Raw genomic sequence first — 17,149 nt, 5'->3', positions numbered from 1 at the left:
TGTATATATGAATTACAAATCAATCATGTTTAGTCTGTTGTATAGTTACAATGTGTAATCATTGATATCCCAGGAGCAGTAAACACTGAAGTGTATAATTGTAATACATACATGCAGACACCGTATCGTTTGATATGACTGAAAGTGTCTGTCATACCTGGACCACACCTTTATTTGCCAAGGAAGAGTACATGGTCAGTGAATATATTCAATGTACAGGCTACAATATGGGAATCTCATACGTGGTAATAACTAAAATACATGTGTAGATAGGTCTTGCATCCTTGGCACAAAAGGTATATTCTACTCTAGGCGTCCTTAATGCCATTCAGACTTGAGGTTCATTGATTGGTATGAATATTAGTTCAGAACTACTTTAGGGTCCATACCCAGAGCGGCAACAGTTATTTTTAATCCGACTCCAGCAAGTAAATAGCTAGCCATGTTACTTCAGCTGCATTGCAAGGCAAGCGTACAATTGTGCAGTCAATGCTTTAGCCAGCTAGATTCTTTACAGCCACTGTTTCACAAGACATCCTGGTTTGTTGGTTCTCAGGAGTCCCTGAAAGACAAATTCATTCTCCTAACACTTCTTAGTCTGAACTTGCTAAATAGAGATTTGTAATTTAACTTTGACAAAAAAAATATAGCCGTGTCTCTACATTATCACATTCCTCTCAAATTGTACATTTGCTTGACTCGTTAAGACAACTTCCATCTGTTTTGTCAGCAATCTTCATTGAGCGCCACAAAGCAAGGGTGGCTGGTGTCAAAATTAGTCTTTGGTCATCAAAGCCTTGGGACCCAAATGCATAATGATTGCGCCAACTCCCCCTTGTGGTGGTCTGGAGCAATGAAGCCGTCCCGCGGTGCAAGCTCACAACTTTTAAAGGAGTGTCTTCAGTCCCCGCTGTTCCGTACGGTGTGTGTTGAAATCTTATCCTGATGCGGAATAGATTGCAGCGTATTCATGGCTCTACCTTCGTAGTTCGGGCTTGGAGATTGTGAAGAGATGTCTTATGGGGAATGCATGGGTGTCCGAGCTGTGCGCTAGTAGTTTTAAAAAACAGACACCTCGGTACATTCAGCTTGTCAACACTTCTTACACAAACAAGTAGCGATGAAGTCAAGCTCTTCCCATTTGAGCCATGAGAGATTGACATGCATATCATTAAAGAAGAAATGTCCAAATTTGGATGGAAACCAAGCTAAAGGAAAGGTAAAGGTAAAGGAAAGTTGTAATTTCAGTTGAAAATTACCAACACTGCATCCAACCACAGCCCTGCTGGTTTCACTTTGGCAAACCACCATCTGCTATAACATTGAGTCATTTCATCCTACTGGACATTGGAAAGCTTTTGTTTCATTTCCCATTGTTTGTCCTAGACGGGAAATTGGTGTGCAACACTCATCACCCTCCGGTGGATGGTTCAGAGTTCCATGCTTACAAAAAGGTTGATTGATACATGTCAGATGACAAGCCTACGACATGGTGTTAAATGCAAATCAGATACAATTAAGGTAGCTCCAACGGTTAGGATTGTTTTATATAGAACACTTTATTTGACATGTTAGAAAGAGACATTACACCCAAAGAATGTATCCAGAAGAAACATATAAATGACGCTCCTCAAAGAGGTCTTTGACATGTCGTTGACCTGTTGAGAGAGAACCTATTAGTTCAGTTATGGTCTGCCAGGGTCTGAAAAGCATAAAACAAGACCTACCTCTTTTCGGGTTGTCCTGATTCACACATTGTCCACTACAGGGGCCGCCAGACGGACTACTGGCATCACAGATGACCACATCACAATGGACAAAGACCTAGGAATCAAAGATTTGATGTGTCAGATGTTTTATTTATTTTTTTAAAGGGATGATTGCCACTCAAACAAAATTAACCAATAAAGATTGTTGGGTGAACTTTGTTACCTGGCCACTCGGCTCAACCGCATCCTCGGCGAAGGAAAACATATAGGCCTCAAAGCGTTTGACGTGAGGGGGGAAGTGGACCCTGGCGTCAGCTACCACCGGGTGGAAGACAACACGGTATGGATCCTCTGGGTTCTCACAGCTGCCAGTGGAGAGAGGGACTAAGTTAGGAACAAGAAAACCCCAACCGCCTTGTGTACGAAGTCTTGTGGTGGTGTCATGACTGCCCTGTGAGGATCAGATCAATTTACAGCAGAAGTGGGTTCTTTCTCCCCCTCCAGTATGAACTAAAGTAATGTTTTTGCCAACAGGCTCTCCCCAACAAAAATCACCTTTGTCTTGAAAAAACATATTTCATGTACAATGTAAAGGCTCGAGACTTCCTACCTGTAGAGTGAGCAGGTTTCTAGTAAAAATCACAAAATAAAAACCAATATGACATTCATTTTCTATAGCTAATCTGACCAGTCTTATGTTAGAAATATTGTTCATAGTGTTCAATGTTGTGCATAGTAAGTAGCCATGCCACAAGGGACATCAGAGCGGGTCAGACTGACAGAAGCGTCCCCGGCGGCCAGAGTGCATAAGAGGAATGGTAATAGAAATTAACATTAGACCAGAAAACCGTGAGGCGCAAGCTACACGTTCAGAACTTTCCTAAACTCACAAGTACCTAGAAAAATGAACTTAAGTGGGACCATTCTGCTACTATATCCAAACCATCCTACTCATCACCCACTGAGGAATCAGTGACAGGGTTGATTAGCCCATCTTCCAGAACGAGTGAAAGGATAATCCATCCTGTAGTTCTGTTCAAGACTAGTCATTGGAGCCACGGACAACCAACGACATTGTGACCTCATGTAGCCAATCAGAGAGAAGACAAGCCTTTCCACAGCGGCATCCCACAAATACAAATACATTCATGCTTTTACTCCAAGCTGGTGCCGGTTCGTGTGTTCAAAAACGTATCAACGATAAGTGTCCCTTACGGCACGGGGGGGGAGATACCTTGTAACAAGCCGTCATATTGTGTCACCTGTGTGTTTAGCCTGTGTTATTTAGTTAGCTAGTAATTCAATTAAACCAACTTGTATAGTACTGAATCATAAGGCTGTGGTTTCTGCAGCTGCAAGGAGGATACGATGTAATGGTTCATAAGTTCACTATCAATTTAATAGATTTCTACCGTCTAGAGTTTAAGTCGGGAGACGGTAACTTTAAAACCGCTTCCTCGGCACCCCAAATCCTAACATGATTCATTTAGAGTCGCCTAACAATTAAACAGTCCTCAGATAATTCAAGGTCACGACAGTGGTTTGTCATTTCTGATCTTTTGGCCCATCAGACCTGGATGAATCTGATTTAGTACGTTTTTATTTTATTTTAAAGAACAGAAATTGGGCTTTCCGTCAACAATATTTATTTTGGTCTACTGCAATGGCTTGTTAGATGACGGATGTCAAACATGAATATTCGATTCCATTGACATGAGGTGAAACGTCCCTCTAAATGGTTCTTAAAATTCTAAATTATCCAGAATTTTAAGACCACAGGCGACCTGAATATTGATCAATTGACCGTGGTTTAACCAAAGTTGCCGAATAGATGATACCATCAAGGAAATCATATTTTTCAACACAAGTACTTCATTTTAAACAAGAATTTCATGCAATGCGCCAGAGCAATTTTTCCGCTGTTGGAAAAATTGGTCACACAAAATAAATTCTACACCCACGGCATCGGATTCACACGTGGAAGACTTGTGAAGGGCGCAGCGCTACTATACAAAGTAACCTATGCATTGACAGTTAAGGCCTACTTTTTTTATTTGCATCTTTGGGAGGTTTATCCTTTACTGTTTAACTGCCCAATATTAGCAAAAAGGAATTTGTGAAATCTGAAGACGTTACATTGAGACAAACGCCCACACCAGTACAAATCCACTTGAGCTGACAGACGCTGTGCAAAATCCTGACCATCAAGATAGTTGCAGCTGAAGTGACAAATCTGAACTACCCATTTTGTGCACAGCCATGTGAATGTTGTCTTTTCCTATGATCTACAAAACATTTTCAGCTGGTTTTTTAAAAAACTGCTATGACACTGCTGATTTAATAAACAGCTGTAAAGTTACTCCGTGTCCACATTGCCAAATTTAGGTTTGATACCATTTCATAAAAATGGTAAAATTGCGTGATTTGATAGCATTTGCAAACCGATCCCCCAAATGAATGGTTTTGACCAATAAAGTTGCTTCACTACAATGCTTGGTGTAACATGCATCCAGATACTGAAAAGGCACCCGCAAAATAAAGTGTCATTTGCAGCGTGCATAATCATGGTCAAAGTCATTGTAGCCCATTACAATGTAGGAAAAATAAGTCATCTTTCAATAGTAACCCAATTTAAATTCTTGAGATAAAATTAGGCCAGCGTGTCCATCAGTGGAAAAGTGCTCACCCAAATCAAAAATTTAGTAACATTTTTTTAATACGAACATTAGCTAGCTAAATAAGGTTAGCAAGACGCTGCTACACTTGACCGTGGTATTTGTTCATGTTTAGAAACTCCAAATTAGCGCATTCCTCTAGGACAGGAAATTCCATTGAAAGTGGCATCAACTTCTGGGGATCCTGTCAACTGATCCTATTCAGTTTCAAACATCCATGCTGCACAGGCATCTGAACCATCCTTTAGGTTTAGTGCAATAACTGATTTAAACACAAGAGGTCACTTGTGCCTGAATTCAACCCAAACCCAACAACTATTCAGTCAGTGTTAAGAGCAGTTGTCTGAAACCAACCGGAAAGGCAAGCCAAGCTTGCCAGCCGCTCTTGATTTCCAGTCGACTGACCATCAGCTTGGCACAACACTGAACTGTAGCAAACCAAAAGGATAACATTGAGTAAAAAGGTGTAGGTAATGCCAACATTAACCTTTTCACACACAAGTTCCAAATATCTTAAACAGTCGCCCCAGTGGGAGTTGATTTTATGCACGTGGTCAGAATGCACTCACCGTTCCAACATTCAACCCGCGCTGACCTCAGTCCAAGGCGATTTTTCTATAGGCCGTTTCAACATTAATTTTGCCTCATTCACAAAGGGCGCCCATTTCACTGTTGCAGACCATTTCGATTTGAGAATTTAATGAGCTGGACAAACTTTCCTTCAAAAGAAAGCCCAAGCACTTCCCCAGATCAAGTATACAGTCCTTGCACATTTATTGCCTTCATTACAATTAACTGTGAACATGCCTATCAAAGTGTCTTATTTTCTGTGTAACGTGTTGTCGTTTCTGCTGTAGCGTACCGTTAGTATAATGTACTCAGCGTTTTATTAATGCATTCTGATTCTTGCCTAGATTGTAATGGACACGTGTGTAAAACACTTGAAGTTGGTACTGAATATGAGCTAATGCCAACGCCATACAATGCAGTCAGGTTCATGTACACGCATGTCAGACTTATGGTGATCGCAACTGGAGTACCCCATTGTCTTGAATGCACTGAAATCGTTAGTTGATTTGAACACGGCATCAGAGTGTAAACTATGGTACCTCAGGGTTGCCAGATCAGACCCCCCTTTCCAGGGGTATATAGCTTAGAGAAACTGTCTTCCGCCATTTATTGTTGATAAATTCCCAGATCTTAGTAATATTTCCTGCATCATCCTCTTCACAATACCTTCCACCAAGGACTTAACCCCCAATAATGGATTGTGCTATATCTTGCAACTCTGTTTAGCTTTCGTGCTACGGTTGTATTTGGGGAGGTGACAACAATTGGCTTTTTGAATAGTTACCTGTAAACTACTTGTCATGTGTACACCGTAACAAGTACAAAGATTAGTCACATGCTGAAGTGGCCAAACTGAGTTAAGATCTCAGGCAACGGGCGCAGTGAACAGCATTCTAGGAGTTCTTGCTTGACAAACATGGATTCCATACTTTCTAAACTAGATTTACATGGCTCCCTTGTACCGCATCACTGTAAAACAAGCCAACCTGTTATTTAGACTAGATAACATTTATATGTTTTACAAGCAAAGGTGGAATAAAGTTGTGAAGACCTTTATTTCTCATCAGTACAAAACATTTCTTAGATGCTTTTTAGACAATGCGGTTTAGAGTCGTTTGATGCAGCTCCAATGATACACTGCAGGGATTACTCAGCGATAACACGCGCCAGATTCTCTCATAAGTGTTAAATTGGGTGGAGATCTGGCGACAGACCGCACATGGCTCACATCGTTTTTAAGCATTGTGACCACTCGACCTATGGATGGGGGCATAGCCACGGTAGCCAAAGTAAATGGCCTGCCAAGCATGATAGGTTGCTAATTACTCAGGAACCACACCTGTGGAATAACACTTGTTTAGGCCCAAAAACAACATGTTACCCATTAATGATGAGATTCCACCGGGGTCGGGAGTCGCGGTCCTCGTTGACGGTGGCCCAGCAGTGGTCAAGCACCAGCGCTACCTTGGGATCAGAGGACGTGGTCAGCTCCACCTCAAAGTGCAGAGGCTGTCTCAGGTACCTCACCACTGGATAGTCCTCCTCCTGGTGGAACGTGTTATACGAGGCGTCTGGAACACAGAACAAGACAACCGGGGGTCGTGTTCAGTGGGCACCATCTGAACTTGTCCATTAAGAAATGCTCGTTTATCATATCCTGTTGTGCCCCGATGAACACAAGCCATTTATAGCAAACACTACCCACCCCCCACCAGAGGCTTCTAACAAATTCCCAAATCCGCACCTCACCGTTACTCCATAGCCACACCTGTAGATCTCAGAAAGCAAGAGGAATATCATAAGGCTTAGATTTTTGGGAATGGTTTTGTAAAGGAGACCTTCCAAGATACTTTTAGAGGCTAGGGGTCAAGTTGAAATTCTGAATTTGTGCACGCTTACCCTGAGCGAGTCTCATTCTGACCATTAGTCGACCCGTCCCAGTCGCGGCAAAAGGCTCGTTGTCACGCGGCCTGGTCAGGAAGGCCAATGTGCGAGTGATGTTGGCCACATAGTAGCAGGAAACCTTTAACCTAAAAAGAGGGATGTGAGCAACTTCAATAGGGGAAACTTCAAGCAGTGGAGTGGACACTGGTAGTAGAGGCCCATTTTCCCTGTATACAAAGTATTGAGCAATTGGTAAAAAAAAAAAATGCCCCGTAACAGCTACAATTGTGATGCGTAATGCACTTACTGATATTCCTCCTCTGAAGACGTCGTGGCATTCCGCTTCACCTCAAGTTCATCTGGCAAGGAGATTTCGTTCTCATACAGCATGACATTGTTGATAAACTATGTAGTAGAGGGGAATTGCTTATTACAGCCTGCAGAAGCAAACAGTCCGTAAATACACAGTACCCATCACCTCAGGGTAATAGTCATTTTACCTTCCTGGTGGTGCCACAGGAGTTCACAGTGAAGTGGAAGTAGGCGACGCGATCGTCACTGTAGGTGGGACCACAGGCGGGGTCGCTCAGGGTCAGCTGACCGGGGTTCAGACCGGGAGCAGACTCCACCTTCACCGCCAGCGCAGTCATCGTTCCGTTAGAGAAACACTCTTGGAGGTAGGGGAGCAAAAGACCTGGGTTCTGTATTTGTTACACTTATTGAGCTTGCCGAGCACAGTAGAACCAATGGAATAGCACCAAAAGTGCAAACCATGCCCATCTGGCACTACTATTAGACTCACAGTATTTGCAAGGAACCCAGGTTTGGTAACCATGTTAAACGACTATTTATCAGAAGTAATTGTTTGAGAACCAACCAGTCAGCGTTTTGAGGAAGCTGCAAGCCAGGGAAAAGTATTTGATGGTCATGTTGTTGTAAGGATTCAACAGAGCCACATCCAGTCTGCTCCTGACAGAGGACGAGTGAACTGACTGGGAACCAATGGGAGAGTTCATTAGTCCAATATTGTATGCATGTACACAGGGTAAGGAAAGCGAGGCTAGCTGCAGCAATTTAGGTTAACATGTTTTGGGAGAGAGTCGTACCTCAAACACTGCGTCCGGCGAAGAGAAGGGCAACGTGATGGTGAAGTCTGTGTCGCCCTCTGTTAAATACTGTTGAGCAAACTCATGGTTAAGCAGCCGCTTGCCAACCAAGACCACAAAAAAGGGCTCTTGGTTCCTGTAGTCCACAGTGATGTGGAAGTTCTCCTGATCACAGTTGCCAGTGACTGAAGGTGGCACTACAAGGACAAACAGGGTTGTGTTCATTAATTAAGCACAAAAAACAGGAAGGTACTACTTGAACTTGTCCAAGACGAAACCCTTGTTTAGATTGCAAAATGTTTTGCTACGGTGGGACTGAATAAAAACGATCCTGGCAAATCAGGAACAGGACAACTGGGTCCAACTACTCTAAAGCTTAACATTTTCTTTGTAGAGAGACCGCATAGGAAAACCCTACAGTATGGCTAGTTGGGCTTTCACTGCCAATTTCCTTTCAGGGCAATCATTAACGAGAGGAAACCATTCAACAGTAGTTTGGAGTAGTCCAGAGACATACCAATGTCCAGCAGTACAGCGTCCACAACGGCAGAGTGAGAGAAAGGCGCGTACTCTGGAAAGATGACCAGGCCGTAGATCAGCTGAAGAGTGAAGGTTGTGACACCTTGTTCCGCCCTTCTCTGTAGTGAAGTTAAAAGCATCGGTCAATTGGGCAGCATTATTGTTGTAACAGAACGCTATTCAACATCAACTGACAACTAAGTACATATGGGTACTATTAAAACAAACTATTTACTTAAAGTAACGTTGCCCTCATTCCTCTACATCAAATGCACACAACTGCCAAAATAGTGGAAACACTTGAGTAAATGAGGGATACAAAATACATCTGTGCCATTATTTATATTTTGTTGGTGGCCCACTTATTAGGGCATGTACAAATCACTGCGTGTGGCTTTGCATTTAACAGAAACACACCTCCTTGAAGACCACCGGGTCTGAGAAGGGCACCTCCAGCCTGAAGGTCTTCAAGGTGTTGTCCGGGGATCTCTGCTCCCGAACATTGAAACCCCTGGCGTTGCACTCTGCAACAGTTAGCACCATGGTGGGAAAGGTGATGTTCAGCAGCTCCACATCAAGGTTGAAGGTCCCCAACTCAAGCACAAACACTGCCTGCTCAGGAACTGTGTCTAAGGGCGTGTCTGTTCATTGGCAAACAAAGGAAAACATTTTGAAATGCGGTACAATGGAAGTTGAACATTTACATTTGTTATTGGGTAAGTCCAGGTATTGCCTCCCCGTTTCAGTACATTTCCTTCTGTTTTGTGCCTAATGAACAACCCAGGCATCCCAAATTACCATAGGCACTATTTAACTAAACCAGACTCACAGTTGCGAACTTGTGGAGGCCTGGCCATCAGAGGTGTTGTGATAGGGAAGAGGACTTTATAGCTGGTGTCCTCGTGTGCGACCTCCTCGATCCACAGCAACTCAAGCATGGGCTCAATGGTGTAAGTGACAAAGTACTGGTCATCCTGAATATGGCTCTGTAAGGGAGACGAGTGATGCAGTCAGGCTGTAATACACAATTGGAGTGCAAAAAAAGGTAAATGTTCCTTATGAGCCAGACTGTTAAATACAATTATTCTACCGCTTGTCTTTTTGCCGCTCGTAATTTAAGACAAAATATCCAAAGGAAAGTATTGGTTACCAGACTTTAGAGAGCTGGTAGGTGTATGGTTGTCAACTTGCATTTCCGGCGGTGTGCATTTTCAGAGCAACTGACACGTAAAGTAAACACTTGCACAATATGTAAACAGCAGCCGAGTGTTCCTTGCATTCAGTTGACAGTGGCAAAGCTACCGGCTACCTAAAAAGTCAGGTAAACAATACTTTAGTGTGGATATTTGGTCTCAAATTTCAAGCGGCTAAAGGACAAACTGCAAAGACAAGCGGTAGAGTATGTTTAAATGTAATTTCATGCAAAATTCACACAATTCTGCAATCCATTGTATATTAGCCTGATTAAGCAGACAATTGCTCAATAAGAAACATTTTACACAAGACAACCTTTCTAGGAGTTTACCCATGAGAGATGGCAAAGGGTTACTGCAAAGCACTGACAACTGCTGTAGTAAAAAGGGCTCTACAAATAAGACAGAAATTAAACAGGAACATTTTACTAATCCAATGCGGACCTTGAAATAGCCGCCAACCGCCCCCACCGGAATTTCAACAATAATATGAGCCTCTGTGACTAAAACAGAGTAGTTTCTGGCAGCCATTTCCTCAGTGTCCAGCCTCTTAGCGTCAATTCCCATGTACACCTCCAACATGGTGAAGGCATCAGAGGAGAAAAGTGGGTCTATGTGCTTGGGCATGTACCAGGTGATCACTTCTGGAGTAAAGGCCACTGCCTCTGCAGTGAAACAAGAAGCCAAGGGCACATCAAAACAGAACATTTTCCCAACTGAACACTACATGAAAGTCTTGTCTGGAGCCAATTAAGAACTGGGCTTATAGGATCTTAAATTATTACACTCAACCTGGTGTTGGACAAACAGCTGTGGCATCTACTCGAGTAACCAGCCACTTCTGCTCAAAGAAGGTTGAGGTTGAGAGCACCCGCATCGGAACCCCAGCTACCTGTTCAGGGGGCAACCACATCAGGGCCATGTTCAGTAGGGCACACCGTATTAACAATATGTTGCAGAGTTCAGGTAGGGCCACCGTTTCCAAATGTTTGCTCTACTGAACATGACCCAGTTCATGGAGGTCAGCTTACATTCTGGAGGTATGTCTCCTCTGCATTATGAGGGCTTCTTAACACCAGCCGTGTGGGAGTGTTGGCTATTGCATAGCCCTTTCTTTGGACCTCATCCACATTCATGACATTCTTGCTAGGACTAAAGACGACTGCTGTCATTTTGTATCCTGAAGCAACAGCCTGTCTCAGGAAATGGAAACATGAATTAAACAAAATTGTCAACAAACGCACATTGTTTAGCGCCATCCTGTCATGTTGTAGTGAAATTACAGAAACTGAAATATGGCTACCTCAGCTCCTCTACGGAAGTTGCCGCTCTTTGCTTTCGGGCCCCCAGTGGTCTGTTCGGGGACGGTTTGGATGTCTGGAAGAGTCCTTCTGACAGACACCTAGAGAAGGCCATTATTCCCTATGCATTTTCTCCCTCCCATACAATAGGAAATCAAGGGCCAGTTCTCAATCTGTCCACTCCCCTCCTTAAATGCATTGAGAATAGGCCAAAATTCCTCACCTCTAAAGTTCTCCTATGTGCATTTTGAAGAGGCGAGTGGAATTGAGAGTCAAGACCTCTAGGTTGTGTTGCAGAAGAAGTGAAAACACTGGACAGTTGTAGCTCTAAGACAGATCATTTATACAGGCAGTACGACAAGCGCAACTGTAAACATGTCCATTGGGGCATGCTCTGCTCACTTGCCTCCATGTAGTTGCGGTCACACAGAATCTCTCGGGAGGTCCAGGGGGTGTAGCTACAAGTTTTTCCCACTCTATACACAGGGTCTTCAGTCATGTGGTTTCCTGGCAGCCTGAACTGCATGACCAAGCTGAACATCTTATCATCCTAAAATGAAGGGGGAAGAGAAAAAAGCCTTCACTATATTGCAAAAAACTAAATTCAGGTGACATTCATGCAAGTTATAGACTGTGGCAAAATTGGCTATATGAATGCAGCTGCCACTGTATTGAAGCCACACTACAGGAGAAGAGCTCAATAGTTCACATCACTGCAGTCTGTATCAGAAAGTTGGCTGGCCCTCTGAAAGCCCTCCATAAACTTCTGCGGTACCTTACGTCATCGTTAACTAAGAGGTAAGAGACCCAGACCCAGGGGTGGCTAACAATGGAGATCCTTTTGATATCCACAGAGTTAAGTCAAACTGCGTCGATGTTTCTGGAACCGTACTTCTAATAACCTCCATGCGCTAAATTGTATGTATTAGCACCTCTACGGCAACAACTCAGGCTTATTGAGGACCTTTTTACTGAAGAATGTGTTTAATTATTTCCATCTAGTGATGCAAATATTGACTTGTATCTTTGTGTATACAGGGCTCATCTGCAAAAGAGCCTGGTCTCAGCATGACTCCATGTCAAAGGTAAATAAAATTACATTGCTACAGTACGAGTTGCAAATGCAGTGACACGAAAGGCAAATGTCCATTTGAAGTACAAGCAAACACTACAGTTCTTAGGGTTACCATGTTTTGGGAAAAGCAGTTTTGAAGAGAAGCAAAAAACATGGCATTCCCCATGGGCCAAATTTAAAGCTGAATCCACACTGAGTAGCAAGGCCAGGCGTCAGGTTTATGATTTGTGTGTCATCTGGAAGGGATGGAGATGGTGTGAACACAATAGTTGACAAGCAATATCAAGCCATGAATTATGAAAGGAGAGAAAGAGAATCATAAAGAGGCAAACTCACTGAAGACAGCATCAACCTCTTCAAAAAGAGGAGCGACACTCAAACGAATAACGTTACCAAGGCATTCAGCGTTGAGGTCATCTGGAATAGGAAAGGTTAGTTAAAAATAAAATATTGTCAAACGCTTAGTGCTTAAATTTGCAGGGTGCAAAATGCATACTTATAGAATGTGGCTGGTGTGCTTGTATGCCCACAGCTGCCATCAATAGGCAAAACAACCTGTAAGGTATTTGACAAATTATGATTGATTAAAAAGGAGGAAGAACACAACTCAAATGTTTGCTTCGCATAAGACTCTCCTAGGCCTGCTACTACTTACCCTGAGCTAAGGAAAATACTCATTGTAGAACAGATTTGTTCCGATAAAATACACAGCTACAGAACCTGATATTTGACCCAAAGTGTGCAGCCTACAGCCCAGGGGTATGCAACTTCTACCCTATGACAAAGGCTTCCCACACTCAGTCACCTGAACCCCAAAGGGCTGCACATTTTCTTTTTATTCCCCTAGCCCTACAAATCTGATTCAAATAATCATCCAGCTTTGTTAATCTGAATCAGCTGTGTAGTGTTAGGACAAAAGCCTAAATGTAAGGCTACTGTTCAATTTTAGAAGGGTGCTCCGCCCTCACCGCTTTTATCCATTCATGTCAGGGGCCATGGACCGGTGCATCTCGGCTCAGGTTAATAGAACTCCCTCATTAGCAGCACAACAGCCTTTCACAGGTGAAACGCATAATTACCCAACCGTCTACAATTGTAGCCCAGACAGAGAGAAAGATATTGGCCTCTAATGGCCAAAATGCTGCATTTGCATGCACTTTCACAATTTGAATGTAATCAACTGGGTGGGACTACCAACTTCATTGGCTGAGCCCTACTGGTGACCCTGTTGAAGTCATGTCCCATCAGGTCATCAGAAGGGCTCAGACAATTGTGAAGAAGAAATGTTACTACTTTAATATGAAGATAGCCTCAATGGCGCTGCCCATGCTGTCACAGACACTATATTGGCACAGATGCATAGATGAGTCTTTTATCTTCTTATGGCTGGGGGCAGTATTGAGTAGCTTGGCTGAATAAGTTGTCCAAAGGTGCCCAGAGTAAACTGCCTGCTACTCAGTCCCAGAAGCTAAGATATGCACACTCTGAAGTTTCTAAAACCGTTTGAATGATGTCTGTGAGTATAACAGAACACATATGGCAGGCAAAAACCTGAGAAAAAAATCCAACCAGGAAGTGGGAAATCTGAGGTTGGTCATTTTTCAACTGATTCCCTATTGAAGACACAGTGGGATATTGGTCATGTTGCACTTCCTAGATATCAACAGGCTTCCACTAGATGTCAACAGTCTTTAGAACCTTGTGTGATGCTTCTACTGTGAGGTGATGGCGAATGAGAGGGGAATGAGTCAGAGGTCTGGCAGAATGCCTTGAGCTCGTGACGCTCGTTCACATGAGAGCGAGCTCTGTTCCATCGCAATTCTACAGACAAAGGAATTCTCCGGTTGGAACATTATTGAAGATTTATTTGAACAACATCCTAAAGATTGATTCTATACATCGTTTGACATGTTTCTACGGACTGTAACGGAACTTTTTGACATTTCGTCTGCTCCTAATGAACACACTTCGTGAGATTGGATTTGTTTACAAAACTCGCTAACAAAAGTAGCTATTTGGACATAAATGATGGACATTATCGAACAAAACAAACATTTATTGTGGAACTGGGATTCCTGGGAGTGCATTCTGATGAAGATCATCAAAGGTAAGTGAATATTTATCATGTTATTTCTGACTTCTGTTGACTGCACAATATGGTGGATATCTTTTTGGCTTGTTTGGGATCTGAGCGCCGTACTCAGATTATTGCATGGTTTGTTTTTTCCGTAAAGGTTTTTTGAAATCTGACACAGCGGTTGCATGAAGCAGAAGTATATCTTTAATTCTGTGCATAACAATTTTATTTTCATCAACATTTAGTATAAGTATTTCTGTAAATTGATGTGGCTCTCTGCAAAATCACCGGATGTTTTTGGAACTACTGAACATAACGCTCCAACGTATACTGAGATTCTTTTGACATAAATATTAACTTTATCGAACAAAACATGCATGTATTGTGTAACATGAAGTCCTACGAGTGTCATCTGATGAAGAACATCAAAGGTTAGTGATTCATTTTATCTCTATTTCTGATTTTTGTGACTCCTCTCTTTGGCTGGAAAAATGACTGTGTTTTTCTGTGACTTGGCTCTGACCTAACATAATAGTTAGTGGTGCTTTCGCCGTAAAGCCTATTTGAAATCGGGCACTGTGGTGGGATTAACAAGAAGTGTATCTTTAAAATGGTGTGAAATACTTGTATGTCTGAGGAATTTTAATTATGAGATTTCTGTTCTTTTGAATTTGGCGCCCTGCACTTTCACTGGCTGTTGTCATATCGATCAGCCCTAAGAAGATTTATCTATCTCTGTGAGGCAAGACAATTGTCATTCATGATTTGGCCTTAGCTGTGTTCGAACTAACTGTACTGTTTGTGACATGAATTGAGTATTTAGTATGCTTATTGGTCATAGTATACCTGTAGAAATATATCATAGTATACCTGTATACCTCTGGCCCTTCTTTGGACACTGTGTTAACCTCTTGGAACTCCCCATACCGGATCCGGTATCAGGAATACAGACTCAAGCTCATTACCATAACGCAACGTTAACTATTCATGAAAATCGCAAATGAAATGAAATAAATATGCCATCTCGCAAGCTTAGCCTTTTGTAAACAAAACTGTCATCTCAGATTTTCAAAATATGCTTCTCAACCATAGGAAAACAATAATTTGTGTAACAGTAGCTAGCAAACAAAGGATTTAGCGTTAGCATTAGCGTTAGCATCCAGCACGCAACATTTCAACAAAAACATAAAAGCCTTCAAATAAAATCATTTACCTTTGAAGAACTTCTGATGTTTTCAATGAGGATACTCTCAGTTGGATAGCAGATGCTCAGTTTTTCCAAAAAGATTCTTTGTGTATTAGAAATAGCTCCGTTTTATACATCACATTTGGCTACCAAAAAAAAACCGAAAATTCAGTCCTCAAAACGCGAACTTTTTTCCAAATTAACTCCATAATATCGACTGAAAACATGGCAAACGCTGTTTAGAATCAATCATCAAGGTGTTTTTCACATATCTCTTCATTGATACATCGTTCTTGGACACATGCTTTCTCCCCTGAATCAAATGGTAAAGTGGAAGCAGCTGGCAATTGCGCACCGAATTCGACGCAGGACACCAGGCGGACACTTGGAAAATGTAGTCTCTTATGGTCAATCTTCCAATGATATGCCTACAAATACGTCACAATGCTGCTAAGACCTTGGGCGAACGACAGAAAGTGTAGGCTCATTCCTTGCGCAATCACAGCCATATAAGGAGACAATGGAAAACAGAGCTTCAGAAATTCTGCTAATTCCTGGGTGATGCATCATCTTGGTTTCGCCTGTAGAATGAGTTCTGGGGCACTTACAGACAAAATCTTTGCAGATTCTGAAACTTCAGAGTGTTTTCTTTCCAAAACGGTCAAGAATATGCATAGTCGAGCATCTTTTCGTGACAAAATATCGCGCTTAAAACGGGAACGTTTTTTATCCAAAAATGAAATAGCGCCCCCAGAGATCCAACAGGTTAACTAACCTCCAGATGAGCTTCAATGCTATACAACTCTCCTTCCGTGGCCTCCAACTGCTCTTATATGCAAGTAAAACTAAATGCATGCTCTTCAACCGATCGCTGCCCGCACCTGTCCGCCCGTCCAGCATCACTACTCTGGACGGTTCTGACTTGGAATATGTGGACTACAAATACCTAAGTGTCTGGTTAGACTGTAAACTCTCCTTCCAGACTCACATTAAGCATCTCCAATCCAAAAGCCCCATTTACTACCCACCACTGCAACTATACGCTCTCGTTGGCTGGCCCTCGCTTCATACCCGTCGCCAAACCCACTGGCTCCAGGTCATCTACAAGTCTCTGCTAGGTAAAGCCCCGCCTTATGTCAGCTCACTGGTCACCATAGCAGCACCCACCCAGAGCACACGCTCCAACAGGTAAATCTCACTGGTCACCCCCAAAGCCAATTTTTCATTTTGCAGCCTTTACTTCCAGTTCTCTGCTGCCAATGACTGGAACGAACTGCAAAAATCACTGAAGCTGGAGACTCAGATCTCCCTCACTAAGCTTTAAGCACCAGCTGTCAGGGCAGCTCACTGATCACTGCACCTGTACACAGCCCATCTGTAAATAGCCTATCCAACCACCTCATCCCCTTGCTGTATTTATTTATTTATCTTGCTCCTTTGCGCCCCAGTATCTCTACTTGCACATTCATCTTCTGCACATCTATCATTCTAGTGTTTAATTGCTATATTGTAATTACTTCGCCACCATGGCCTATTTATTGCCTTACCTCCCTTATCCTTTCCTTATTTGCACACACTGTATATAGACTTTTTCTACTGTATTATTGACTGTATGTTTGTTTATTCCATCTGTAACTCTGTGTTGTTGTATGTGTCGAACTGCTTTGCTTTATCTTGGCCAGGTTGCAGTTGTAAATGAGAACTTGTTCTCAACTAGCCTAACTGGTTAAATGAAGGTGAAATAAAATAGAAATAAAAAAATACTATGGATATATTTAGTATGCCAAATGTTCCAGGATGTCGTACTAAATTCGCCAAAATATGAGGAATACACGAAGAGGACACTATTTCCGT

The 17,149-nt window shown here is 42.5% G+C and overlaps 1 protein-coding gene across 1 annotated transcript; it reads right to left on the bottom strand.

The window, feature by feature from the left end:
* Positions 1–1,723: 1,723 nt before the first annotated feature.
* LOC139401094 (uncharacterized) lies at positions 1,724–11,507 on the bottom strand (the record flags this gene model as incomplete). Its single annotated transcript, XM_071145584.1, has 16 exons — positions 1,724–1,824; positions 1,933–2,074; positions 6,336–6,525; positions 6,854–6,984; positions 7,146–7,243; positions 7,339–7,508; positions 7,716–7,830; positions 7,945–8,141; positions 8,462–8,582; positions 8,881–9,092; positions 9,293–9,449; positions 10,101–10,321; positions 10,449–10,548; positions 10,688–10,849; positions 10,960–11,033; positions 11,360–11,507. Coding segments are annotated over 16 exons (2,339 nt in total), but the record flags the coding sequence as incomplete, so codon positions are not given.
* Positions 11,508–17,149: the final 5,642 nt, after the last annotated feature.

This window comes from Oncorhynchus clarkii, unplaced genomic scaffold (assembly GCF_045791955.1).
Source record: "Oncorhynchus clarkii lewisi isolate Uvic-CL-2024 unplaced genomic scaffold, UVic_Ocla_1.0 unplaced_contig_2913_pilon_pilon, whole genome shotgun sequence".
Classification (NCBI taxonomy): Eukaryota; Metazoa; Chordata; class Actinopteri; order Salmoniformes; family Salmonidae; genus Oncorhynchus; species Oncorhynchus clarkii.
Note: the sequence above shows the minus strand (reverse complement) of the source record. Positions and strands in the feature narration are given on the sequence as shown.